The 22,760-nt window shown below is 31.9% G+C and overlaps 1 protein-coding gene across 1 annotated transcript in view; it reads right to left on the bottom strand.

The window, feature by feature from the left end:
• Positions 1-4,634: 4,634 nt before the first annotated feature.
• LOC143250015 (mitogen-activated protein kinase kinase kinase 1-like) overlaps positions 4,635-22,760 on the bottom strand; it is a 61,942-nt gene continuing 43,816 nt past the window's right edge. Inside the window, 11 exon segments of the mRNA XM_076500650.1 lie at positions 4,635-6,684; positions 6,859-6,990; positions 7,121-7,263; positions 7,558-7,689; positions 12,608-12,917; positions 14,610-14,764; positions 16,535-17,345; positions 18,574-18,848; positions 20,507-20,569; positions 20,572-20,597; positions 20,806-20,927. Of these exon segments, the coding sequence (XP_076356765.1) occupies positions 6,532-6,684; positions 6,859-6,990; positions 7,121-7,263; positions 7,558-7,689; positions 12,608-12,917; positions 14,610-14,764; positions 16,535-17,345; positions 18,574-18,848; positions 20,507-20,569; positions 20,572-20,597; positions 20,806-20,927 (2,322 nt within the window). The 3' untranslated portion in view covers positions 4,635-6,531.

Raw genomic sequence — 22,760 nt, 5'->3', positions numbered from 1 at the left:
CATTCTTGTTTGTTGTGGTAAAAATTTCATGTGTGACTTCTGTGGAAAAATATTTTTATATAAAGAAGTTTGTATTTGGCAGTGTTCATGCTGTTAAAGGTCCATTTGTAAAGAATGTTTTTTTGTTTACAAAGGGAGAACAAAAATACTGCTGTATAATAAGTTGTTAATTTTTAGAACATTACACAAATTTGACTCATTTAAATTTTGAAATAAAAGTACGGTTAAAGGTATGTTTGTTACATTTATTATAAAGTTTATATGTAAGAACAGTACTTTTAAGTTCAAAAATGAAATTAGAAACTTAGCAGATAGATTGCCTGTGTATTTTGTTCTTTACAATATATAAAATATCATTTGGATATTTAAAAAAAGTGCAATATTTTACCAAAAAGATTTTTCTGGCAATTAAATCAGTTGTAAACTTGAACCACTAGAGCAGAGAAGACCTAGGAAACACATCCTTCTTGGACGTTACATTTAGAGTTTTCTTTTATTGAGTCATCTTGGATAACTCTGCTAAAAACTTATTTAAAATATTTTTAAGAGTTGTATGTTAATTCCATTTTTTAATGCTCCTGTCTGAGAGTGACACATCTTTGGTTGGGTTAGACACTAGCTGTTGTTTTCTTTTTAAACAGTACATTTAGAAAACATGTTAGTTCATACAGTAATGACTTCAGCGCACTATTATTATTTAGGTGGAAGCCTGAAATCTCAAAATGGTTAGTTAATACAAGATTAGTACATCTTAGGTGTAAGTTTTAATGAGACAAAAGGTCACAGAAAGCTCTGTTGACTATTTGTCTTCCCTCTAGTCTGTTAAGTTTAATATTAAAGACTATTTTCTACACTTCATATTTGTTTAGCTCTGTGCAAAATTATGAAAGAAATTCAGTTATAAACAAAGATACTTGATAGTCTTAAGTATCAGTGATGGGACAGTGATACAACCTGTGTTCTCTCCAGGTAACATGGTGATATGATATGAACTATGGAGCCAAACAAATACCTTAAGAACTTAAATTCTGGCACTTATAAATAAAGTTTGTTTTAACTAACTAGTATGTTGGTTGTGTGCCACCCAGCCTGGTGAACCCTGGAATTGAGCATAGTCCTGTTGGCACTGGTCGGAATACAGCAATTTTAACATGATACAAGTTGATATGGAAGCCATATATACCTCTAAAGAAGGAATTTGATGTAAGAATCTCCACCTTTAGCTCTTATAGCACAGGGATCCAGGAACTATTTTTCTTATGGCTTTGATACTAGTAAGTGTACCTTTATGACATTTTGTATGTTATCACTAAACATTACAAGGGTTTCATACTGAATTTTTTTTAAGTGTTACAATTTTTTAAACAATACTTTTCTCATGCCTTTTTATCCTTTGAATGATGACTATCCAAAGCATGCAAAGCAATTTAATTTTAGGTTTAAAAATACTTTTATTTGTTATACACTTCATTCAGAATGTTTAAGCTGTATTTTATGTAATATATTCACAACAGTATCTCTGTGTGGGTTGAGTTGATTTGAAACCATCATAAAATAGCCAGAAGGAACTACAAATTATAACATGAAATGTTTTGTTTAAACAGCTTAAATCTCATTATTTTTATTACGTTGACCTTTAAGCCACTGCTGGCTTACATTAAGAATATAAAACTGACTTGTCTTGGCTGTGTTTTAGTGAACTGGCATTTTGTAAATTCACTCACATTTTGCATTGTATATATATATACATTATTACTGTTTAGAAACAAATTCCGAAACATTTTTCTTAAAACACAGAACAATAAATAAAGAAGTAAAATAAACAATTATCTCTTCTAGTTATGAATTTTGTACATAGGTTACTAAGCCTTATCAAATTACACGTTCAGAATGAGAACTTTATCTTCTTCTTAGATTTGAAATTATGGTATTTTGTGAAGTAACCGAACATTATTTTAATTCCACTATAATTTCTAGAATTCAGTAACATTGGAAAATATGAAATGTTGAGCTTACCTACTTTGAATCTAATATGAAAAGAATTTGATGCTGAAATTCTTTGCAGAGGTTAAGGAAACCATTAAGGGTACATTCTCAGATTTTTTTATTATACACATATCAAGACAAAATAGGTGTACAAAAGCAGGTATTTTCAAAAAGTCCAGATGTCAGTGGGGGGGCACCTTGGTTGATTAAAAAAATATTCCAAAAATATTGGAGGTTAATATTTTACAATCTAGTTTGTAAATATGAGTCTCATTCATAAGAAACCATAGATTTTGCCTGTGGACTTCACAAACACCTAATCTGAACCAGTGTTGCATTCAGTATACCTTGCAACACACAAAACTTGAGATTTAGGATTTTTTAAAATGTCTACTTTTAAATTAACTAATGGATAATACTAAAATTTGAATTATAATACACTTATTAACATACATTCATAAGATAGTAGTTCAATAAAATTTTGAATGCAAGTCAACAAATGCAATTATGTGGCCTTTGACCTGTAACCTGTGTCAGAAGGTTTATGAAGCTATGCGTTAGAGTAGCGATGTAGCTGGACAACAGGTAAAATCCTCAAAATATGGACTCATACTTTTTACAAATGATGAATTACTTCTGCCTTAAAGGAGGCTTTCAACACATTGGTAAAAAAATTCTGAACAAAACAAAAGCTAGAAGGCTACTACTGTCATCATTAGGGTTCAAGATAAACATGGATCAATGATATTAAGGTTATAATTAACACTTAGAAAAGCTTTTTGGAGCTAGTCCGAATACATTGGTGCTAGCCTCATCTCTGAAAGATGCTTACAATAAAGTCCAGAATAAGCATCAGTGTAAAATGGATTGTAGCCACACTAAGTACCAGGTGGATGTTAGTAAATTGCATCATTATCAACACTGAACCCTCTTTAAATCTACACAATGGATTTAGCCAGCCTTAGCAATCCAACAGGATGCTAAACTTTGCTCATATTTTAATGTAAAGGTGACTCCAGCATACGTGAAATCTAAAGTAAAATGGAGCAACAGAGAAATAGTAATAAATCCTGCAACAGCCATATTCAACAAATGATGGATACGAGGACAAGCTTTCACTATTCTGTTGGAAGAAACACTGAAGTCCCTGAACTAACCTCCAACAGACAACTTCACCAATCACATCAAGCTACCATAAGTATCAATGTAACCTGCTTTAAAATGTTTCACACACATCCTGGATTATGAAGTACCAGTGACCAGGATGGATGCTCTATTGGATAAGATTGATTGTGGGATGTACTTCAACCACTCCTATCAAAACTCTTGTTGCACATCAGCAACAGAGAACGGTGATGATGAAATATGATACATCGCAAAATCCATGTGTTCCATCACTGGGCCACTGTCTTCTTTAATTGGGACACATTTAGCAGGGAATTACCTATAAAGTGAATCATGATAGTTCCGAGTTGACAGCCAACAATGATTTCAGATTTTACTTTATATCTGATGCTACTGGAATTTGTAGAAATGAGCTTATAAAGAAAATGGAGAGATTGGACAGGTGTGAAGGTGGAAAATCACCTATGAGTTCCTACATCTCTGTGTTACAAAAATGTTAATGACAGTGCAGCATAATCAAAAGAAATACTGTTTCACACCTAAATTATTGTTATTGCTAACAACATTTATATCTATCACACATTAACTACATTTGATGGTTTCCAGCTATACTATATACAAATAACATCAGAGTCCAACTTTAAACAATGTGGAAGGTATTATGTATCCAATTCGTATGATCTGAAACTAACAGTTTCTTATTATTGAAATGTCAGTTTTTAAAATTCAGAACAAAGTAGTGTAGGCAACTGAACATGAAACACTACATACAGAAAGTGGGAACGTTTAGGAAGATTTGTTTTACAAAACTTACCATGTCAATCATTTCCAATAAATACTGTAATGAAGCATTAAAAACAACAGTTTATATATATAATAGTAATTTTATTAGGTATTTTACACTGTAATTATGTAAAGAAAACCTACAAATTTGCTACAGTCAATGTTTCTTTTCATACGCTATGGAAAAATACAAATTTCAAATGTTTAAAGACTTAAATTTTCAGAGAAGCACATTTAAGGTTCTGCAAGTGAATATGATAGTACAAATTCTTTTCAAGTATTTTTTGTTTTTAATTACCACAGGCATATAAAGTCTGTTTCATTACACTTCTACTGTGACTTATTATACGCACATTCTAGCAAAAGATTGTTTACCATATGTTCTAATGCAATCAAACAAAATTTAGAATTTTTCACACTGAACAACAGAAATAAGAGAATAAACCCTCAAGGTCAGTGACTCCCAGGGTTCAAATACAGATATCCCTAAATAATTGAAGTACTGTTCAATCAGAAGTACCCACTGCCCCAAGAAGATTTATCTGGCTCTTGGAACTAAATAAACACAACTTTCACTTGCATAACATGATGAAAGCTAAATATAATCATTTTCCGAACAGATCTCTGGTGCTATTGTTTTATTAAGTATCCACCAATGCTAAGAAAACAGACTTTATATCCATAACAGTGAGACAATGCAGATGTTCTGTAAAAACTCTCAGACCTGATTACTACAAATATTAGATGCACTTTTTTTTTATTTACTCCATACAAGAATACAGTTACAAACCAGTTTTATAAGTAACTATCTTACTTAGTTCTATATGCTCCAGTCTTAACACATTTCCTGGACAAAACATGAGACATCATTCTGATATTTTTACAGAAACTCCTGAACAGTTATTGCATGTGAATACCATTATGACAGAAAACAGTGATTATAAAAACAGGTACATTAATAATATGTTACACTGGGGTGTTTGGCAACCAACTGTGTATATACCCTGACCACTTTTAACAAGTTATGTAGATCAGTCTAAAGGCACTCAAAAGTTAATTAGAATTACAAAACATATAAACACATCATCAGAAGGCACTGGAAACATTTCATATAAAATAGCATTCTCTTCCACCATTTGGTACAGAATAAGGGCACTTTAAAAAGGAGGATCAAGGTACCAAGAATTACAGTAAATATTTGTTATAACATGATGTTTACTGGACATACTGAGTGCCCATTTAGTTGGGACTACCTGGGATGACATTACATGAAAATTACTTTTCTTGTATACGATGTAATAAACAGAACAATTTGACAGTTAAACAGGCCACTGGCTGTGATTAATACCAACCTAAAATTATTGTCATTGTTCACTTACAAAGTAAAAATCTAAGTTACTTTTAAAATACTTAAATTTTCAATTACATTTATTTTCTAACAAAAGTAAAGAAAAAATTTAAATTACTGACACTAACACAAAAATGGAAGTTGTAATTTTGGTTGTTGTATAAAAATAAAAATATAAAAATACAAAGCCCTAAATTATGGTAAAAATGAAATGATCTTAAGTAAGTACTATTACAATTATATAAGATTAAATAGTCACTGAACACACTAAATAACAATGCCAAAAATATTAAATATGTACGAGTAATTTTCCTACCATACATATCTAGGTATGGTAAAAAGGACACTTAAATTAAACCTTGATGAAAAATAATACTTTATATTAAGTAACAATATATATATGGAAACAGAAAACTAACTACATATACCAAACTGGTTATTTGGTAACATTCTAAGCCACCAGCACCTGTACTCATACAAATCCACCTAATAACCGAGGTTCCTCCGAGTAAGTGAATAATAATAAAAATAATTTAAAAATTGTGTAAATTAATTTACACAAACTTGTACTTGGTTAAAAGTAAAAACTGCAAAATTTCTTACCTATATGAAACAATATTCAGTAACTATTATTAGGTGTTATGTACACAAACATACACAGGTATATAAAACAACACAAAGTAATACTGGTTGGCTGAATGTAAGATAAACCTCCCCTTCATTAGTTATAAGAAAATACACATCAGTGATTAATACTATTATTTTTTCATTACCAAAATAATTTTTTTTTACTATTAAAAAATTAATGTTTATGTAACTGGATAAACATTAATTTCACAAAATATATATATTGTTCCATTGAAATTTATTCCATTTTGACACGGAATGGATAACGAAGAATGAATTGATATGTTACAAATTTCTGCTCTATCCATAACCTATAACCTCACAGTAGAAATCTACGGGTAGTGTACAAAATTCTAACAACAACTAGCTTGTTATTCTGACAACAACTAAAAAATGGAAATTATCTAGTGTACTGAACTTTCATTTAAAATGACCCCCTTTGGATTTTTTAAGAACTGGTCCCACAAGTGTTTTTGGAAGGCCAAAAAAGGAATTCAAAGTGAAATACTTTCATTGCCTGGAGGTAGCTCAAAAATATAGAATTATAAAATAAATTTGGCACTCTTGTAAGTCTGAAAGTTTTCACGTATATAGAAACCTGAACTGATTGTTTCAAACCATTTCCAGTTCACGTTGAAACTGAAAATCAGGGCCCTATGTTTCTAAGTAGGAAATAAGTGAAAACACGGATGATGCAAAAGTGTCTTCGCCGTTGGTCGTTTCTCAGACTTGATCTCGAGACACCTAAAGGCCAGGTCTTGGGTCACGGGTGAAAAATAGTCTGGAATTGGCGGTGGTGATGTAGAGCTTCCAATCTGAGAGAAATCAAACATCTGTCACTCATACTTGTATCAATTTTTATTACTTGTTCTAAAGTTTTAATTCAGATGTATTCTAAAGTTTGTGTGAATAGGTACAATTATTCAAGAACTAACAATGAAAAAATTGAATTTCATAAAAAAAGATTATTTTGACAAGAAAAATCAAACCTTGAAAATCAATGCCAGCTGATTAAATACACCATCAGCATTCCAGGGAGGTTTGGTTGTTCCCATTTCAATCATGACACATCCCACACTCCATATGTCACAAGATCGACCATAGTTTTCACCCCGCAGGACCTGCACACATGCAAAAACAACAATTTTGTTTTAAAACACTGGCAACCATCAGTTTATACAGTGGAAATTCATGAACTACAAATTCAATACAGCATTCTTTATTTGTATATCAGTCTCAAAACAGGTATACCTCAGGGGCCATGAAGGCTACAGTACCAAGAAGTTGACCCTTGAACTCTCCTGCCACAGTAGTGTGTGATACAAGTTTTGCAGCTGCACCAAAGTCAGCAATCCTTAGGTGATGACCAGTACTATCTACCAACAAGTTTGCACCTACAAAAAATCAGAATACTTATTAGCCTCTCATAAACAAACAAGCAAGCAAACAGAAATAACCTAATATTATAGATCACAATATTTTTCAGAGACCCATTCTGGCAATTTATAACTACTTTTACAAGAATCAAGGTTTAACAACTGAGAAAAATAAACATTCAATGAATGCTAAAATGAACGTGCCTTTTATTTTTGAATAGTTTTGTTTTTATATCAGCAAATTAAATACTCAGGTGTTGCATCTGACAAGTTATTTTAATATATCAAAATGCATGAAAAGTTAGAATCTACCTTTCAAATCTCGGTGAATAATCTGGTTGTCATGAAGGTAGGCCAAGCCTGCAAGAACCTGTCTGGTATATCGAACAATCACCTGCTCAGAAAAGGGTCCATAGGTAGCTAAGAGAGATTCCACTGATCCTCCTAGTAAAATGAAATAGGTGTAAATAACTACACAATAATTTATCAATAAACTACACCCATAATCAATACACCTATAATCTTCATTATAATTTCCTGTTTTCTGTATAAAACTAATTGGTGTGCCTGCAACAGCCATCAGATAATTATTTATAACAACAGTGGTGATATTTCATTGTTATAATGTCAATACGAAGAAGTTGCTAAGAATAAACAACAATACAAAATCTAATAAGTATGATTATCACATGGAATTACTTTGTCTTGTAGTTTTGGATCAGTGAATTATTTTTGTTAATTACAAAATCATTGTATATACAAGCATGAACCTGTGTATAAAAAGAACTGTTACATAGAAACTGTCGTTATTTAACTACTGCTTGTAACCTGTTTACAGATGTTGCTATTAGTATGATATTAATTACTTCATGATTTAGTACTATATTAGCAAAATCACCTGGCAATTTGACTCTCAGATGTACTGCTATTAACTGACTGCTACCAGTTACTAACTCACTGTGTAGCTACAGCAAATCTTTCCACAGTTCATTCCAACAATAAAAGTAGAATTCTATGACACTCCATATAAACTTTCATAAGTGCACAGAGTTTAAGAAACATAAAACCCATTTTTCTATGTCATGATTTTTGATATCTTGTTAAATTACCCTAGTTGACTGTATTTATAAGATATGGTTACCAGATTTATATTTGTTCCATCTTACATTTTATACATTATTTTAAAATATCTATTAACTTATCATTCATTAAATACAAATGTTGTCTATTTCTAATTTTTAATAACCACATACTTTCCTTATGGTTTCAAGTAACACACAAAACCAAAAATAATAATTCCTAAATAATAACTGAAAATTTCATGTTTATATATATATAAACACACACACAAAACATTTTAATTTTGTTTCATATCTTATTTTTATTTCAAGATTATGTTTCATGGAAGCCATATGTTTGTTTATTGTGCTGAAAAAACAACAACAAAAAGCCATGATGTTAGCAGTGGTAACTTTGTTCATTTGCACCTGTTGGTCATTAATCTCATTTGCTCCAGTGCAGGCACATTTAAAAGTTACTGTAGATATGATCATAAGAAAGTTTGCTTTTTTTTTTGTACTTGAATATCATTCCTTTGAACTTTGAAATACATCCTTGTAAGTTGCTTGTTTAATAAAACAAAACTACCTGCAACTAGTTACATCTCATTAAGGAAATTAACTGAAGAATACACACACCTAAATTACAAAGAAAATAACCTTACAACACTTGAAAGATTAGTCCTAGTCACGTTTCTTTCATTACATGCAACATTTATACTGGAATCCAAAGCTTCAGCTCTTCAGTGTATTGACACTCCAACTATGAGAATGTCACAGTTTCTCCTGTGTAACTGATACAAATGTTTTACAATCGACACGTGCATTTTATTGTTGTCACTTGTACACTTAGGTTCAAACCCTTTACAAAATATCAGAACAAGCATTTTATATACCAGTTAGACTGTTTTAATTATAAAGTAACAACAGAAGCGTGGGTCTTACTACAAAGTGAAGAGAGTAAGAAGGAAAAATATCAAATTCTTACATGGTTCTAGCAGTAAGTACAGGTCACGAGGTCAACATTCTAAATACTGAATCAGATTTTTATTATGGACCAAATATAAAATTATGCTAAATTACTGAACTTAAAACTGCTAATTTAAATGTAAAAAAAATATAAAAATCACAAACTCTTTCAGTTCAATGTGCTAAGTCCAATTCATGAAAAGACTGCACTCATCACTCAATAGGTCTTAACCATTTGTCTTTCTTACAAATACATCTATTTTGGATTAATTTTTCAATATAAAGATTACAGTAAATGGATATATGATATAGCATGATTTAAGCTACTACAAAAAATTACTAAGTGAAATACATTCTATTATGTTTTTTCCAGAAATTAATTTCCTAAGGCTTAGGAAAAGTACTACTGACCACTAATAAATACAACCTCTACATAAACAGCGAATTACTATAATAAGCACCACTCATGTTCATGTATTAGAAAGTTCAGAGAACAATGTATTATGTGCTTTGCTTATGATCCTATTATTTGTCAAGTGTGAAATACAGTGATTGAAATAATATGGTACTGAAATTGACACCTTCGACTAGAATTGACTAAAAGTTTAACAACTGAGGTTAAACTCCCCCATGCTGTTTTATAAAGAAAACAAACTATAGAAAAGTCCAGGTATCAATCATAGATGGCAGAACCAATGCTAAAGTGCAATGGAAAAGTTTTTTAAAAAATGTTTGGAACATTTTTTCTTAGAGGGCATATATTTATAGTTTCAAGAGTATTTTTGGATTTTGTAATTTAAATTTCTTTTCAGACTTCATTAAATAATACAACTTAATAAAAATAAGTGAATGTTATGTTACTATTTACAAACAGACAACAACATGAAATCCAATAAAAGATAAGTTCTCCATAAATTTTTCAATTCATAAATGTGACTTTGCCTTCATGATAAAACAAAATGGCCCCAGTAGGTAAGGGGTTAATGGGAGAATTAGCCAGTTCTTCCAATGTTCAAAGAGAAAAATACATGCAGTATTAAATGCCACTTTTGTTTGGTACCAATTTCACTTACATTTTGCTGTGGACCTCCTTGCTCAATAAGCTGTTACATGTAACATTAATTCAATGAAATTGAAATGTCTGTCAAACGTGAACCCATTTTTCTGATTACTTATTTATTTAAACATAATCTGTAGAGGTTCCACCTACAATTCTTAACAATAGTTCAACAAAGTTGTTTTAGACAGCTCTTCGCATCAACTTGTGAACAGAACTCTGCTTTATGTGCATATACAGATTACTGTCTAAAAACTAATTAGGTTGTGTGTAACAACAGTAAAATTGTCAGTGTCTGATAAGCACTTAAGTGAAAGTAAATCAAACAATTATCAAATGGATATCAAACTTCCTAACAGATAGAACAGCTCAAGAAAGAGTCAACAAAACCTAATCAGAATGTTTTAAAATAACTACAGGAGTGTCCCAAGGATCCATCCATTCACCACTCCTGTACATTATTTTTGTTAGTGATATACCTTTTCTTAGTCTGATGTACACTTACAATTCCCAATACGCAGATGACATTACTATCTGGAGTATTTCTAAAAACTCGCTAATGGCCATGTCTCGCGTTCAGGAAACACTAAATAATGTCTCGAGCTGGAGCAACATGTGGAGTGGTTTTAAATCCAACAAAAACACAAGCAATCACTTTTTTTTATAGGAAATTAAAAAGGCACAGAAAAACTCCAGAAAAAGTAAACATCTCACTCGGCAACATGCCTATCAACATAAGCAAGAACATCACATTCCTTGGCATCACTTTTAACTACAGATTAACATGGAAAAAACATGTTAACAACATACATTTATCCATCAAAAAATGCATTTCACATTTGATGACCACATATAGCAAACACTTAATCTGCTCACCTGAAACCATCATCCAAATATACAAGGCTTACATCCGTCCATTAATAGAATATGGATGTCAAGTCACATACAATATGTCTAACAACACACTACAGAATATCCAAATACAACAAAATAAAACATTAAGAGCAGCAAACCGACTACCAACATACACACAAAATCAGTAATCTACCCACCCTTAGAAACACGCTCACAGAAATATCATAGAAATATTACTTAAAAGCAGAACATGGAAACAAACTGCATCATTATGTAAATTAGCCAGCGCACCTACAAAATACATTTCACCATATAACATATTTCAACAAAATACATAATCACAGACAAGGTGAATATATGTTTAAATTTATACGTATTTCCTTTCACATCCGGGCACAGTACAGGTAAAACTTTCGGTGCCTGTCCTGTGAAAGTGTTTTCTTGGGGCACTCCTGTTTCCCTTTGAATCCAATTCTCAAGCATTGGATCTTTAGATCCCAACCAAAGTAATACTTTTGCCCAGTCCTGAATCAGGCCGTTTTAAGTTGATATCTCATCGGCTTTTCGGACTTCGGACTCTGACCTGGTTTACTTCTCTTGTGTCGTCTTTGTGTCGCTCATCATTTTTATAATGCCCCACTGCACTTCATCACCTTAAACAAGTCAAATACAGCGAAATTCCCAGCAAAACTAAATACTCATTCATGTGAGGGGACGAAAAGGAACCACAATGTTCCTTGATCATCCCCTGTTGGGGAGAGAATTCTTCTGACTTCTTTCTCTCCAAACTAAACCCCTGTTAAATTCGTTTGCAGTTTATGGTTTTATGAACAAATACAAAAAAATAAAATCTATTCCTGTGTTATGTTATTAACTATTTACTGTTTATTAGCTACACCTAATGATCTTAAGTAGATATATTACCAAATAATTCATTTCATATACCTCAGTTGTTTGGAAAGAAAACTATATGCAACTAATACATGTTTGTACAGAAGAAATTTGAGGATTTCATGGACATATACGATGAGCGAGGAGCTACTGAGAACAGAAGGAACACACAAAGATATTATAACAACAATTATAACTTAATCCCAGTGAAAAAAATGCCAGAAAATTTAGCAGTAACAGAAAAGACTGAAGGGAAATAAAATACAGGCAGGCTTAGACTGACTTTCATCAACAGCTTCAGAAAATGGATGCACAAGCAAAGAAAAAAATAGTAATGTGTGAAAGAATAATAATGTGTAGAAGGCCATGATTAATAACATTCTGGCAAGAAATGACAATTACAGAGAGAGAAGTACGTCTTATTCTATGCAGCATAACATTTAAGTTAAAAGTACTTCACTTACTGTCAGCACACATTAAGTGTATTGAATAATTAAATACCCAACAACAACAACTATGGTATAGAACCTACCGGCCATCCACTCGATAAAGACATTATAGTGCCCACTTTGTTGAGTAGCTCCCAATATTCGTAAGACGTTGGGGTGATCCAGCTTAGCCATCAAGACTATTTCCTCACTGATAGCATCCATCACCTTCTCCTGTTCCTCATCAGAGTTTCTGCAGAAAGACACTTGTTTCACAGCCATTAATGTGCCAGTTCTTAAGTCCCGAGCTTGGTAGCAGCTGCTGAAGGACCCTGTACCCAACAAGTGTCCTTTTCTCCAATGTATTCGTTCTAGATAGGTTCCTACATTGGCATTGTTGTCTCTCTGATCTTCCTAAAAACACACAGTGGGAAGACATTTAATTTAAACATGAATGTTTCAACTTACCCACCTGGGTATTATTTACTGTGCATGACACAAAGTTTTAGTGTCTTATATTCAAAATACTATTAAACTACTTTTTGTTTGTATTATGCCAATTAGGATAGCATACGATATTAACCAATAATCCATATTTTAATGGCACATAAGTTTTAAGTTTACAATTAAACAAGGCAATATTTTGAAAAATCCTAGAGTTCTTCTTGTGTGACACATTTCTCTCTTAGCATGTCATCCCTAATTTATCCACCACCCCTCAAAAACAAGTGAAATTAAACATAAATTACTCTCTATAAGCCCATTATTGCTCAGAAAAACCAAATTTATTATTTTCTTTAACAATGCCTGGTTACAGAGCTGTCAAATAGAAAATCTGACCCGTCCTTTCTTTCATAATTAGTTAATAGTTCAATCTTGTATTGAATTTTATTTTACCCAAGGTTTTCATCTATCAAAAAACATGCTGTGTTGTTTTGTTCTGAACAGTTAAACATCAATTTCACTAAGGGTACAAACATCATTCTTGTGAGAAAGTTAACAACTAGCTTGGATGAAGTTGTAATGACTGTTTCCAGAATCAGACAATTTTTGAGAGGTAAGGAAATTTGTCTACCTTTTGCATGTTATTAGTCTGTATTGTTTGGAGCATTAGTTAATTAAATAAAAATTAAGTATATTACAATAATTAGTATAAAAAGTTAGGGTTAACTCTCTTTGACAAGCAACAGCAAGAGAAAAGAAGATAGGTTATGTATTTTACTTCTTGTTTTTCAAGTTTATGTATAATTATAAAAGTAATTAAAAGGTAAAATATAATAAAAATGTTCCATGAGCTGATTCTACAAGCTGTAGTAGCTCATGGGTAATGTAATTTGATAAAGTAAGGTGAGCTGTACAATTCCCCAGTGATTTACAACTTATAAGCATGCAGAGAGTCACAGTTCAAAGGGCAATAAAACAATAACATAATTTTAAACAGATGTATACTGTTACAAACTTAGAAATAATTATGATAAGTGAATGTGGTTTTATATTACAATATGAAGTCACTATAGAAAGGAAAAAAAAAAGACTCAATTAGATTTATTTGATTTTTATCACTGGTTACAAGGTCAGTCAGGTTCACAGATCCAATTCTGAGTTAGGTTAATGAAAGTAACATATGAAGTATCAAGATTTACTGAAGAAAAACTTTTGAAATGCATTTAGGATGTCTTAGGGACTATACAAGGAAAGTTTGAGTTGAGGAAACATGGTTTTAACATTAAAATTACTTTTCACATGGACAACAAATACTCAATATATTCATAAACAAATCTTTATTTTATTAAAAGTATTTCACTAAAAAAATATGATTTTCTTTATGTTACAGACTTACAGTAAAATACACTGCCAAATTTAGTGAAAATATACAAATTATATTGAAAGTTACAAGTATTAAATCTTCAAAGACTTTAAATGAGTACAAGGAGATCACATGGTCTGTCACACAGATCGACCCCATATTCAGAGACTTAATCCAGTTTCAGATCTCTAATGAATTAATTTATAAGGTAAAATAAATACTGATCAAATGAAACCTAAATTTACTATGTGTTATTTCATGAGTTATTTACAGAAACATTTAATGATATTGAAACATACATTTGGTTGTAACTTAATAATGAAATCTTCTTCAGCAAACTCTCTAAGCCCAGGAATCAGTGGCAGCAAAGATTGTGATTCATTTCCAATCCTTGACACTACTGACATGGTTGTTCTTTTTAAAGTCACGTCTTCATTACTCTGGTTAGACGGCTCTGTGAAACATATATTGGTTTCCACAGTTCAAAAAAATGTAAATATTTTACATACAAATCCAAAAGAGGTAATGATGTTAGGAAAACATGTAGGCTAAAAAAATAAATTTAAGAGAAAAACCAGCACAAAACCCTCTACCTTGAACACTTTTGAAAAATGAATCTTTCTTGATCAGATTGCTTCTAATGAAGAAAGTTCCACAGTTAAAAAATGCTCGGGTTAAAGGCAGTGGTAGAAAAACAAAAGGAAAATAGACTGAAGTGTGCTGTGCTCCTGATATAATTGTAACAAAATCTTGAATATAATGAACACTTTAAAAAAATACACTTGTACTAGTGGATAGTAAGGTTTCTTAGGAGATTACAACACCGTGGTGTCTCAAGAGTATTTATACAGATTTTTTCAGATTAAGTTCTTGGTCACTTCACCTTGCTGCACTTTGATTTGCCAGTCCACTATTGCTGTATGCTGGCCACCACCTGACTAATCAGCATTATGTTCTTGTTTCATCAAGCAGGCAAGCCACTTCCACCTATCTGTAGACTCCAGTTGTGGTGTTTAAGTTCTTTTATAATAATATGTAAGCAGTTTCCATTACTTTCCTTTGCTGATTGCTGCCTTCCATTTAGGCAGGTTTCCTGATTTTCTTCATGTGCTGCTATCATGGTTTTATTATACCTTCTGACATCCATACTTTGTGTTCATTTAGTCTTGTTGTCAGGCACCCACCAGTTTCACCTATGTTGTAGACTTGACTGCACCCCTCAAGTGGAATGCAGTATACTGTGCTGCTGTCCATTTGGTGTTTATATCTTCTGTCCTTTACCATCTCTCCTATTTATTATTCCTGTTTTCATTACCACCTCTGTGGTTATGTGTGTTTCAATAGTCTGGTGATGGGCACTGGGGACCACTGTGAATTTCTTGTTTCTTTTCACAATATTCTTTGCTATATGTTTTAGCTTTATAAGCATGCCAGCAGAGTACTGTAGCATCCTAAAAGTTTCCATTACATGTTCATTTTCTTGATCTAAGAATTTGGAGTTGTATATCTCTAATGTCCTCAGGAAGGAGCCAAATGGCACAATGTGCTGAGATGAATTCATCTCTGTTGGTTTGTGTTCTACACACAGAACATCTAGGTCCCCTGCATTACCTCTCCAAAGTGTCAAGGTATCTTCTGATCTTTCTACTCTTCTACTGTGAACTGTATATCTTCTGGTATCCCACTCAGTCTTGCCAATGTCAGAAGGCACAATAAAAGCAATGGAATAGCAGCATATGTAGAAAAAGCAAAGCAACTGCCTGAATGGAAGGAAACTAAAATAATCAGCAACAGAATGGAAAACCAAGAGGCAAGCAATGGGGGCTGCTTACATATTATTAAAAATGAGTTTAAACACCACAGCGAGAGTCTGCAGTTGGGTGGAAGCAGCCACAAGCCTGGTGAAATGAGAGCAGAATGCTGATTGGTCAATGTGGTGGTCAACAGATGGTGATAGAAGACAAATTAAGGTACAGCAAGGCAAAGAGACCAGGAACTTAATCCAGGAAAATTGGTATAAATACTCTTGTATGGCACCATGCTGTTGTAATATACTGAAGATGACTTGTTGTTGAAATGTTGAGAATAAAAGATCCTGTTATAGAGTTCACACTGTCATTACTACCTTACTCTTAGTACCTATTTGTAAACACAAATAATATTATATTTTTCTACTGTTTTAAGTTTTATGAACACTAATATAAAGGTAATTTAACAAACGTACCTTTAGTTTCTGCCATTCTCTCAGTAGTTGATTCAGTGACTTGTGAGGGGACAGCAGTTGGAGATAGAGGAGTGCCAATTTCAGAATGGAAAGAAATCGGAGGGTAACTACAAGAAGGAGTATTTCCTGAAACTAAAGGAACTGACAGGTCAATTAACTCTCCAACAGTACAGTCAGTTTCTTTAAAGCACACAGACGGCATAAATTCTGACATAATAGTCCTATCTGGCTTAATCAAAGTAGTACTGTAATGTTTAGCTCCCTCCTTGCATGGTGTATTAGGTACAGAAATGGGAGTTCCTAAAACATGAGACTGTGGAAGATCTTTTATCCTAGAATTTCCTTTCACCACTTTCTGAGGTTTAAATCTGAGAAAAAGTTTATTGTTCTGGACGTGAGATGGGCTACTAGGAGCACTTCGGAACCCATACCTTGATTTTGTATCTTTAGATGTTGCAAAAATGTCGCATTTTGATTCATTGACCAGTTTTTCAGCCAACAGATATCGTTCATATCTCTTCTGTGTTCCAATATTAAAGCACTTGTCAAAAGAACCCTGACCACTTATAAATTCCGATGGTCTTCTTGCTCTATTAATTTTGCCCTTTTCAAAATCACTCCACGGCAGAACATGATTTTGTTCAGCTATGTTTTGCAGCTTCCTGGTAAGATGGTTATGCAGACTAATATTCAGACCAGATAGCATATCATACACATAACAAAACACAGGTTCCACATGAACACAAAAACTGGAAGCCAGGAGAAATACCCGTTGTGCTAGTTTGTTCACAGTGGTATGCGAATGATCCAGCTTAAAAAGAAAAAAAAAAAGTTCTGTATATACTGGATTATAAAATGCTTTGGAATGCAGACAAACACTGAAATAAAGCATAACTAATTTCTTTTTAACATTCAAATATTGAAATGATTTTTTTTACCTAAACTAATTTTGTTTTATTCTCATAACTATATATATATATATAGTTGTTTTAACTAGTTAAATATCACCATTTAACAATAACTTATTTTATTGTTACAAAACATGCACTTGCTCAATAAATATTTGATTTTAGTTACAACAATTTTATTTTCCTTGCTTCACTCATGGCTAATTGCACTTACTAAGAAAGAAAGCCTTCAATTCCAGATTGCTCTTAGGACTACTTTATTTTTTATCAATCACAAACATTTGATGGCCACTGTTACATACTACTGTCCAGTACCAGAAGTTCTCTACAAGAGACTGCAATATGCCAATCTCTAACACTACACTTCATGATGTACTTTCCTGCGACTCAAATGTGTGTGTGCGTGCGCATTGGTTTACAAGGTTAAGTTTAAGAAGACCACAAAGGTACAAAACTGCCCATTTGAAATGCAATGGGGGTGACCTGAGAAGCTTGTGGTTGAATGAGACATCTGTAATTCCATGCACAAAAATCCATATGAAATAGCTTGAGGGGATTTTTGATTGAAAAAGAATGTTGTGATTCTACATTTTTCCTCTTGCTCACGAAACAAACCATTGATTTCAAGATGTGGCTGGAAGCTTGTGACCCTTATCAATTTCAAATACTCATTTAGCATCTTCACAGCAATGGCTTTCTGAATCAGATGGTTCTTTTCACAATCACAGCCTTCATTTCATGGAAAAGGGCAATGTATCGGTGTGGTTTTGAGAGCTAGCTGCCTATGTTTCTCCTTCCACGATCATTGAAAGTTCTCTTCTTCAGAAAGTTACATCCTTCAGTTTTGAATTGTTGAATAAACATATTATACAAATATGCTTCCTCAAAAAGAGCAGTAACACATTAATCCTGGTTTAAGCCCACTGTAGCAACATTGTACTGATGAATACTCAGAAATGTGTAACAAGACAAATACATAGACTGAAATATTTACCCAACAGACCACATCTTCCTTACGAAGTGAAATGAACATTAAAAAATATCAGATTATTATGACTTTCATTGCATTCCTTCAAAAATTATAAATTTAATTACAAAAATATTAACTATTCCTAACAGAGTATAACTTACCGCTTTTACAGCTAGTTCCACAAGACCAACAAGTCGTTCATAGTTTACTAACTTTCTTGTCTTTGCACCATTTATGTCATCGGTCTTTGCATAAAGTAGGTAAAATTCTTGAGGAAACTCCTCCATAAGCCTCTTGGTAACAACTAACCTTCCAAGTAACCACTGCCAACTTGGTATGTTGTGTTCTTCATCTGCCTTAGTCTTCTCCAAAATGCACTTTAAAACAAACCCCACTCCACCAAGACCAGTGTGAGCTATTGACCAAATTCCAAAATCTAATAATTACATAATTCTGAAGATGAATAAACAAATAGTCCTCAAAATGGATTGAACAAATCAAAGAACCTTACTGATATATTTACATCTGAAAGGACACTTAGATCAAACTATCCACACAGCATAACATAACACTTTAATAACAATTGACATGGTGTTAAATCTTTTTAAAATCCACCATTCTTCTCTTGTAAAAACCTCAAATAACAAATCAGAAAAAGGTAAATGAAAAAACAAACAGATGCAGCAACAAAAGATGAGTAACTCATCAACTGAAAGTTCTTTTAAAAATTCATTTTTATTTTATAAACACAATTTTAATGAAGTAAATTTGTAATCTAAACAAGATTCTCATCTTATTAAATATCAAATCCAAATATAACAAAATATTTCATGTTTCACAGTCCAACCAAACATTGGAGTTACAATCAAAATATAATTAATGTATGTTGTTATCACTGTATGTAAAAAAAAACTTATTATATTCATATTATGCAAGTTTTAATTTCTTAATTTTTTAAAGAAATATTTTAAAACAATCCTCAATATCTTCTAGTACAACAATTGCGGCATTTATTTTCTAGGTCTTCCCTCTTCTTTAATTTATGACCACCCTATATGAATTTAGCATAAATTACTCCTTAAAATGTGGTCATTGCTCAGGAAAAGCAACATTTTTATAGCCTTAAATCATATGTAGTTACAGAGCTATTAAATATAAAATCAAACCCTCTTGCCACACCCACCTGTCACATCCTTTTACAAGTTACCAATGAACTTTTTGATATTTTATATATTATTTATAATCAATAAAAAGCCAAAAATTTAATCTATCAAATAATGTATTATGTTGCTTTCTGTACATAGTATTGTCTATTTTACATCCAGTTTGAAAATTTCTCTCCATTCACACCAACAAGATTAGCTAAATCTTTAAAGGCTCTTATCACATAGTCAGAAAGTCAGACAATTACAATAATTATAGAACTTCATTTCCTTAGTGTGTATTATCAGATAATTTAAGATGATAATTTAGATAGAGTAAAGGTTGAAAACTGTATGAGTGACATCCATTGTAAAGGTTTTCTAAGTGCTGTTGGTAAGACAAAAATTAAAACATTTACAATATTGTTGGTCACCCGCTGTGAAAGCACTAAGTCTTTGGATTTACAATGCAAAAATCAAAGGTTCGGGCTATCTGCTGTGTCCACCGAGGGGAATCGATGGTCAAGATGAAGATAACTGGACTCATTTGATGTTAAAGGTACTGAAGTGGTACATTCGGTTATTTGTATCAAACTAAACAACAGTATTAGATAATATATACACCTAATATAAATAAATAAAACACAGTAGTAAGTGTATTCATGATTTACAGTTAGTTATACATATATCTCTTTCACCCAATATGTAATACAGCAATAGTGCTGTATGAACACAGATCAATGCTACTGCCTTTATTTTGTTAACAAACTAAAATATCGATATTAATATTTTACAGACAAAACAATTTTACAGTAAAGAAAGAACCACAAGTTATTTACACACATAATTTTTCCTACTTCATATGATACTGAAACAAAAAAGATAAGACAATTAATGAATTTCAAGATAGTACTTAGTAATACTGAATGATGCTACAACTAAATTGTTTTACCTGGGTAGGATGTGTGTGTTCCAACAGCCAGGGCTCCAGCTTGACCATGTGCCAGTTCTAAAGAGCAGCTATACTCAGTTGACAAGTTCTCCTGTTAAGGAGTCCTTCATTAGACACATTAAATAAGTTACAACAAAAAAAAATAATGTTTCTAAAAAAAACAAGATTTGAAATAAAACTTATTTTATCAAAACCTATTAAACTGAAACATTGAAAAACAACAACACCACCTACACAACTGTAATTAAATTAAACTGTGTACATGAAAACAAATGTGTACATAACCAAACCAGTCGTACCTATTTCCATCTGCACACTTCAACAAAATTGTTCGAACAATAGGCTGAACCTGCTCCTGAAGGTGTAATAGGCATTCTTCATCTTTACAAGGGCAACAAGCTAGTAATGCTCGCAGACATCTCTGAGGTTTAAAAAATGACAACAATTACAGAACATGGATAGACAGCAAATGAACAAAATTCTTATACAATCTAGAACATAAAAAAAACTGCAAAATAAAACACTGATAACTGTTACATGACTTTTGTTTCTTCTAATATAAACTTGAAGAAGAAGAATTATCAAACTAATAATGAATTCCAAATATTTAATTTAACCATGAATTATATGTGACAAAAAAGACCACTACTACTACTGGCTAATGATAAATTAGATAACCATTATACATGCATGAGTAAAGGTAAGTGAAAGATAATAGAAACCACCACTGTGTGTGCTTCACACTTTCACTATGACATCTTTTTCAGCATGGCAAGAAGTTTTTATGAGTGACATTCAAATTTAATTTTAAACTACTTTCTTATCATGGTATACAAATAAATTTTGCATAAAAACATAACTAAAATTCCAAATGTTAATTGAATACAAGTTTTAAATTCTCAAATTTATGAGGCAATATTTAAAAAAAATCCTAAATTTGCCCTAAATAAAAATTGCAAAATTTTCTTATTAGGCATCCCCTCTTCCCTAATTTATTTGTCACTCCTATAAGAAATATAAAATTTAACATAAAATACACATTATAATGTGATAATTGCTCAGGCCAAACAATATTTTTATAGCCTTCACTCATATTTCGATACAGAGCCATCAAACAGAAAATCAGACTTCTTTTGTCATGCTTACCTGTTACCTCCTGTCTTCCAGAAATTGCCCATAGCTCCCACTGATATTTAACATAATATTTATAACCAATAGAAAGCCAAGATTCTAATCTATCAAGTGACATATACACTGTTTTCTGTACAAAGAACTCTCTATTTAGCTTTCAGTTCAAACCTTATTCACATTGGAAATACACTGATAAGTGTAGCTGAATTTTGAATGGTTATTTTCAAATACTTAAAAAATTATGATAGCTATGTGATAGTCTATATTTTGCATGGTATCATTCTGTGTGATTGGAGCATTATTAAATTCAGTAAAAATTAATCATAGTAGTAGCTTTAGCATAAAAAAGTAGGTTTAGGTATCCTCAGTCAATAGCAAAAAAAACAACACTCAGTTATGTTATGTACTTTGTTTCTTGATTTTTAATGTGTTCTTTACTTATTAAAATAAAAGTAACAAAGATGTAAAAATTAGAAATCTTTTAGGTTAGATGAAGTAAAATAAAGAATAGTATTAATAATAATATCTACAAGGTATGCTAGTAGGCAGATCATGTATTGTTATTCAACAGAGTAACATGTGCTACAAAGTCACCAACTGATTTTCAAATCGCGTGGTGCATATATTAGTTAAACATGGCTCAAAGATCAATAGTACAATGACATTTATAAACAAATATAAACTATTACAAGTTTACAGCTATTAAAGGTAAATGTAGTTTATGTTACAATTTGAGGTGATATTAGAAAGAAAAAAGGAGGGAAAATAAAGTATGAAATTTTACTGAAAAAATGTTTTAAGTTTAGTTTGGAGCTTTTAGAGGTTAAGGGTAATAAAATTTGAGGTTTTTCAGATGAAGAAACCTATTTTTAATCATAACATTAAAATTAATTTGTACTCAAAAGCAGTCAATACTTTGACTTCATAAATCCACTAAAAATTCTGATTTTAATCCTATAAATTGGTAAATGATTACTAGAAGCTTGCAAGATTATGGGAAGATACACAAAACATATTACAATTTAAATTATGGAACCTATAAAAGTCAACTTGGTTTCATGAACTCAGATGATTCAACCAAGTCTGTAGGAAGAGTTAATTTGAAAGAAATGTATTAATACAA

The sequence above is a fragment of the Tachypleus tridentatus genome, chromosome 4 (assembly GCF_004210375.1).
Source record: "Tachypleus tridentatus isolate NWPU-2018 chromosome 4, ASM421037v1, whole genome shotgun sequence".
NCBI lineage: Eukaryota > Metazoa > Arthropoda > Merostomata > Xiphosura > Limulidae > Tachypleus > Tachypleus tridentatus.
This window is presented reverse-complemented; position numbering and strand designations above follow the sequence as displayed.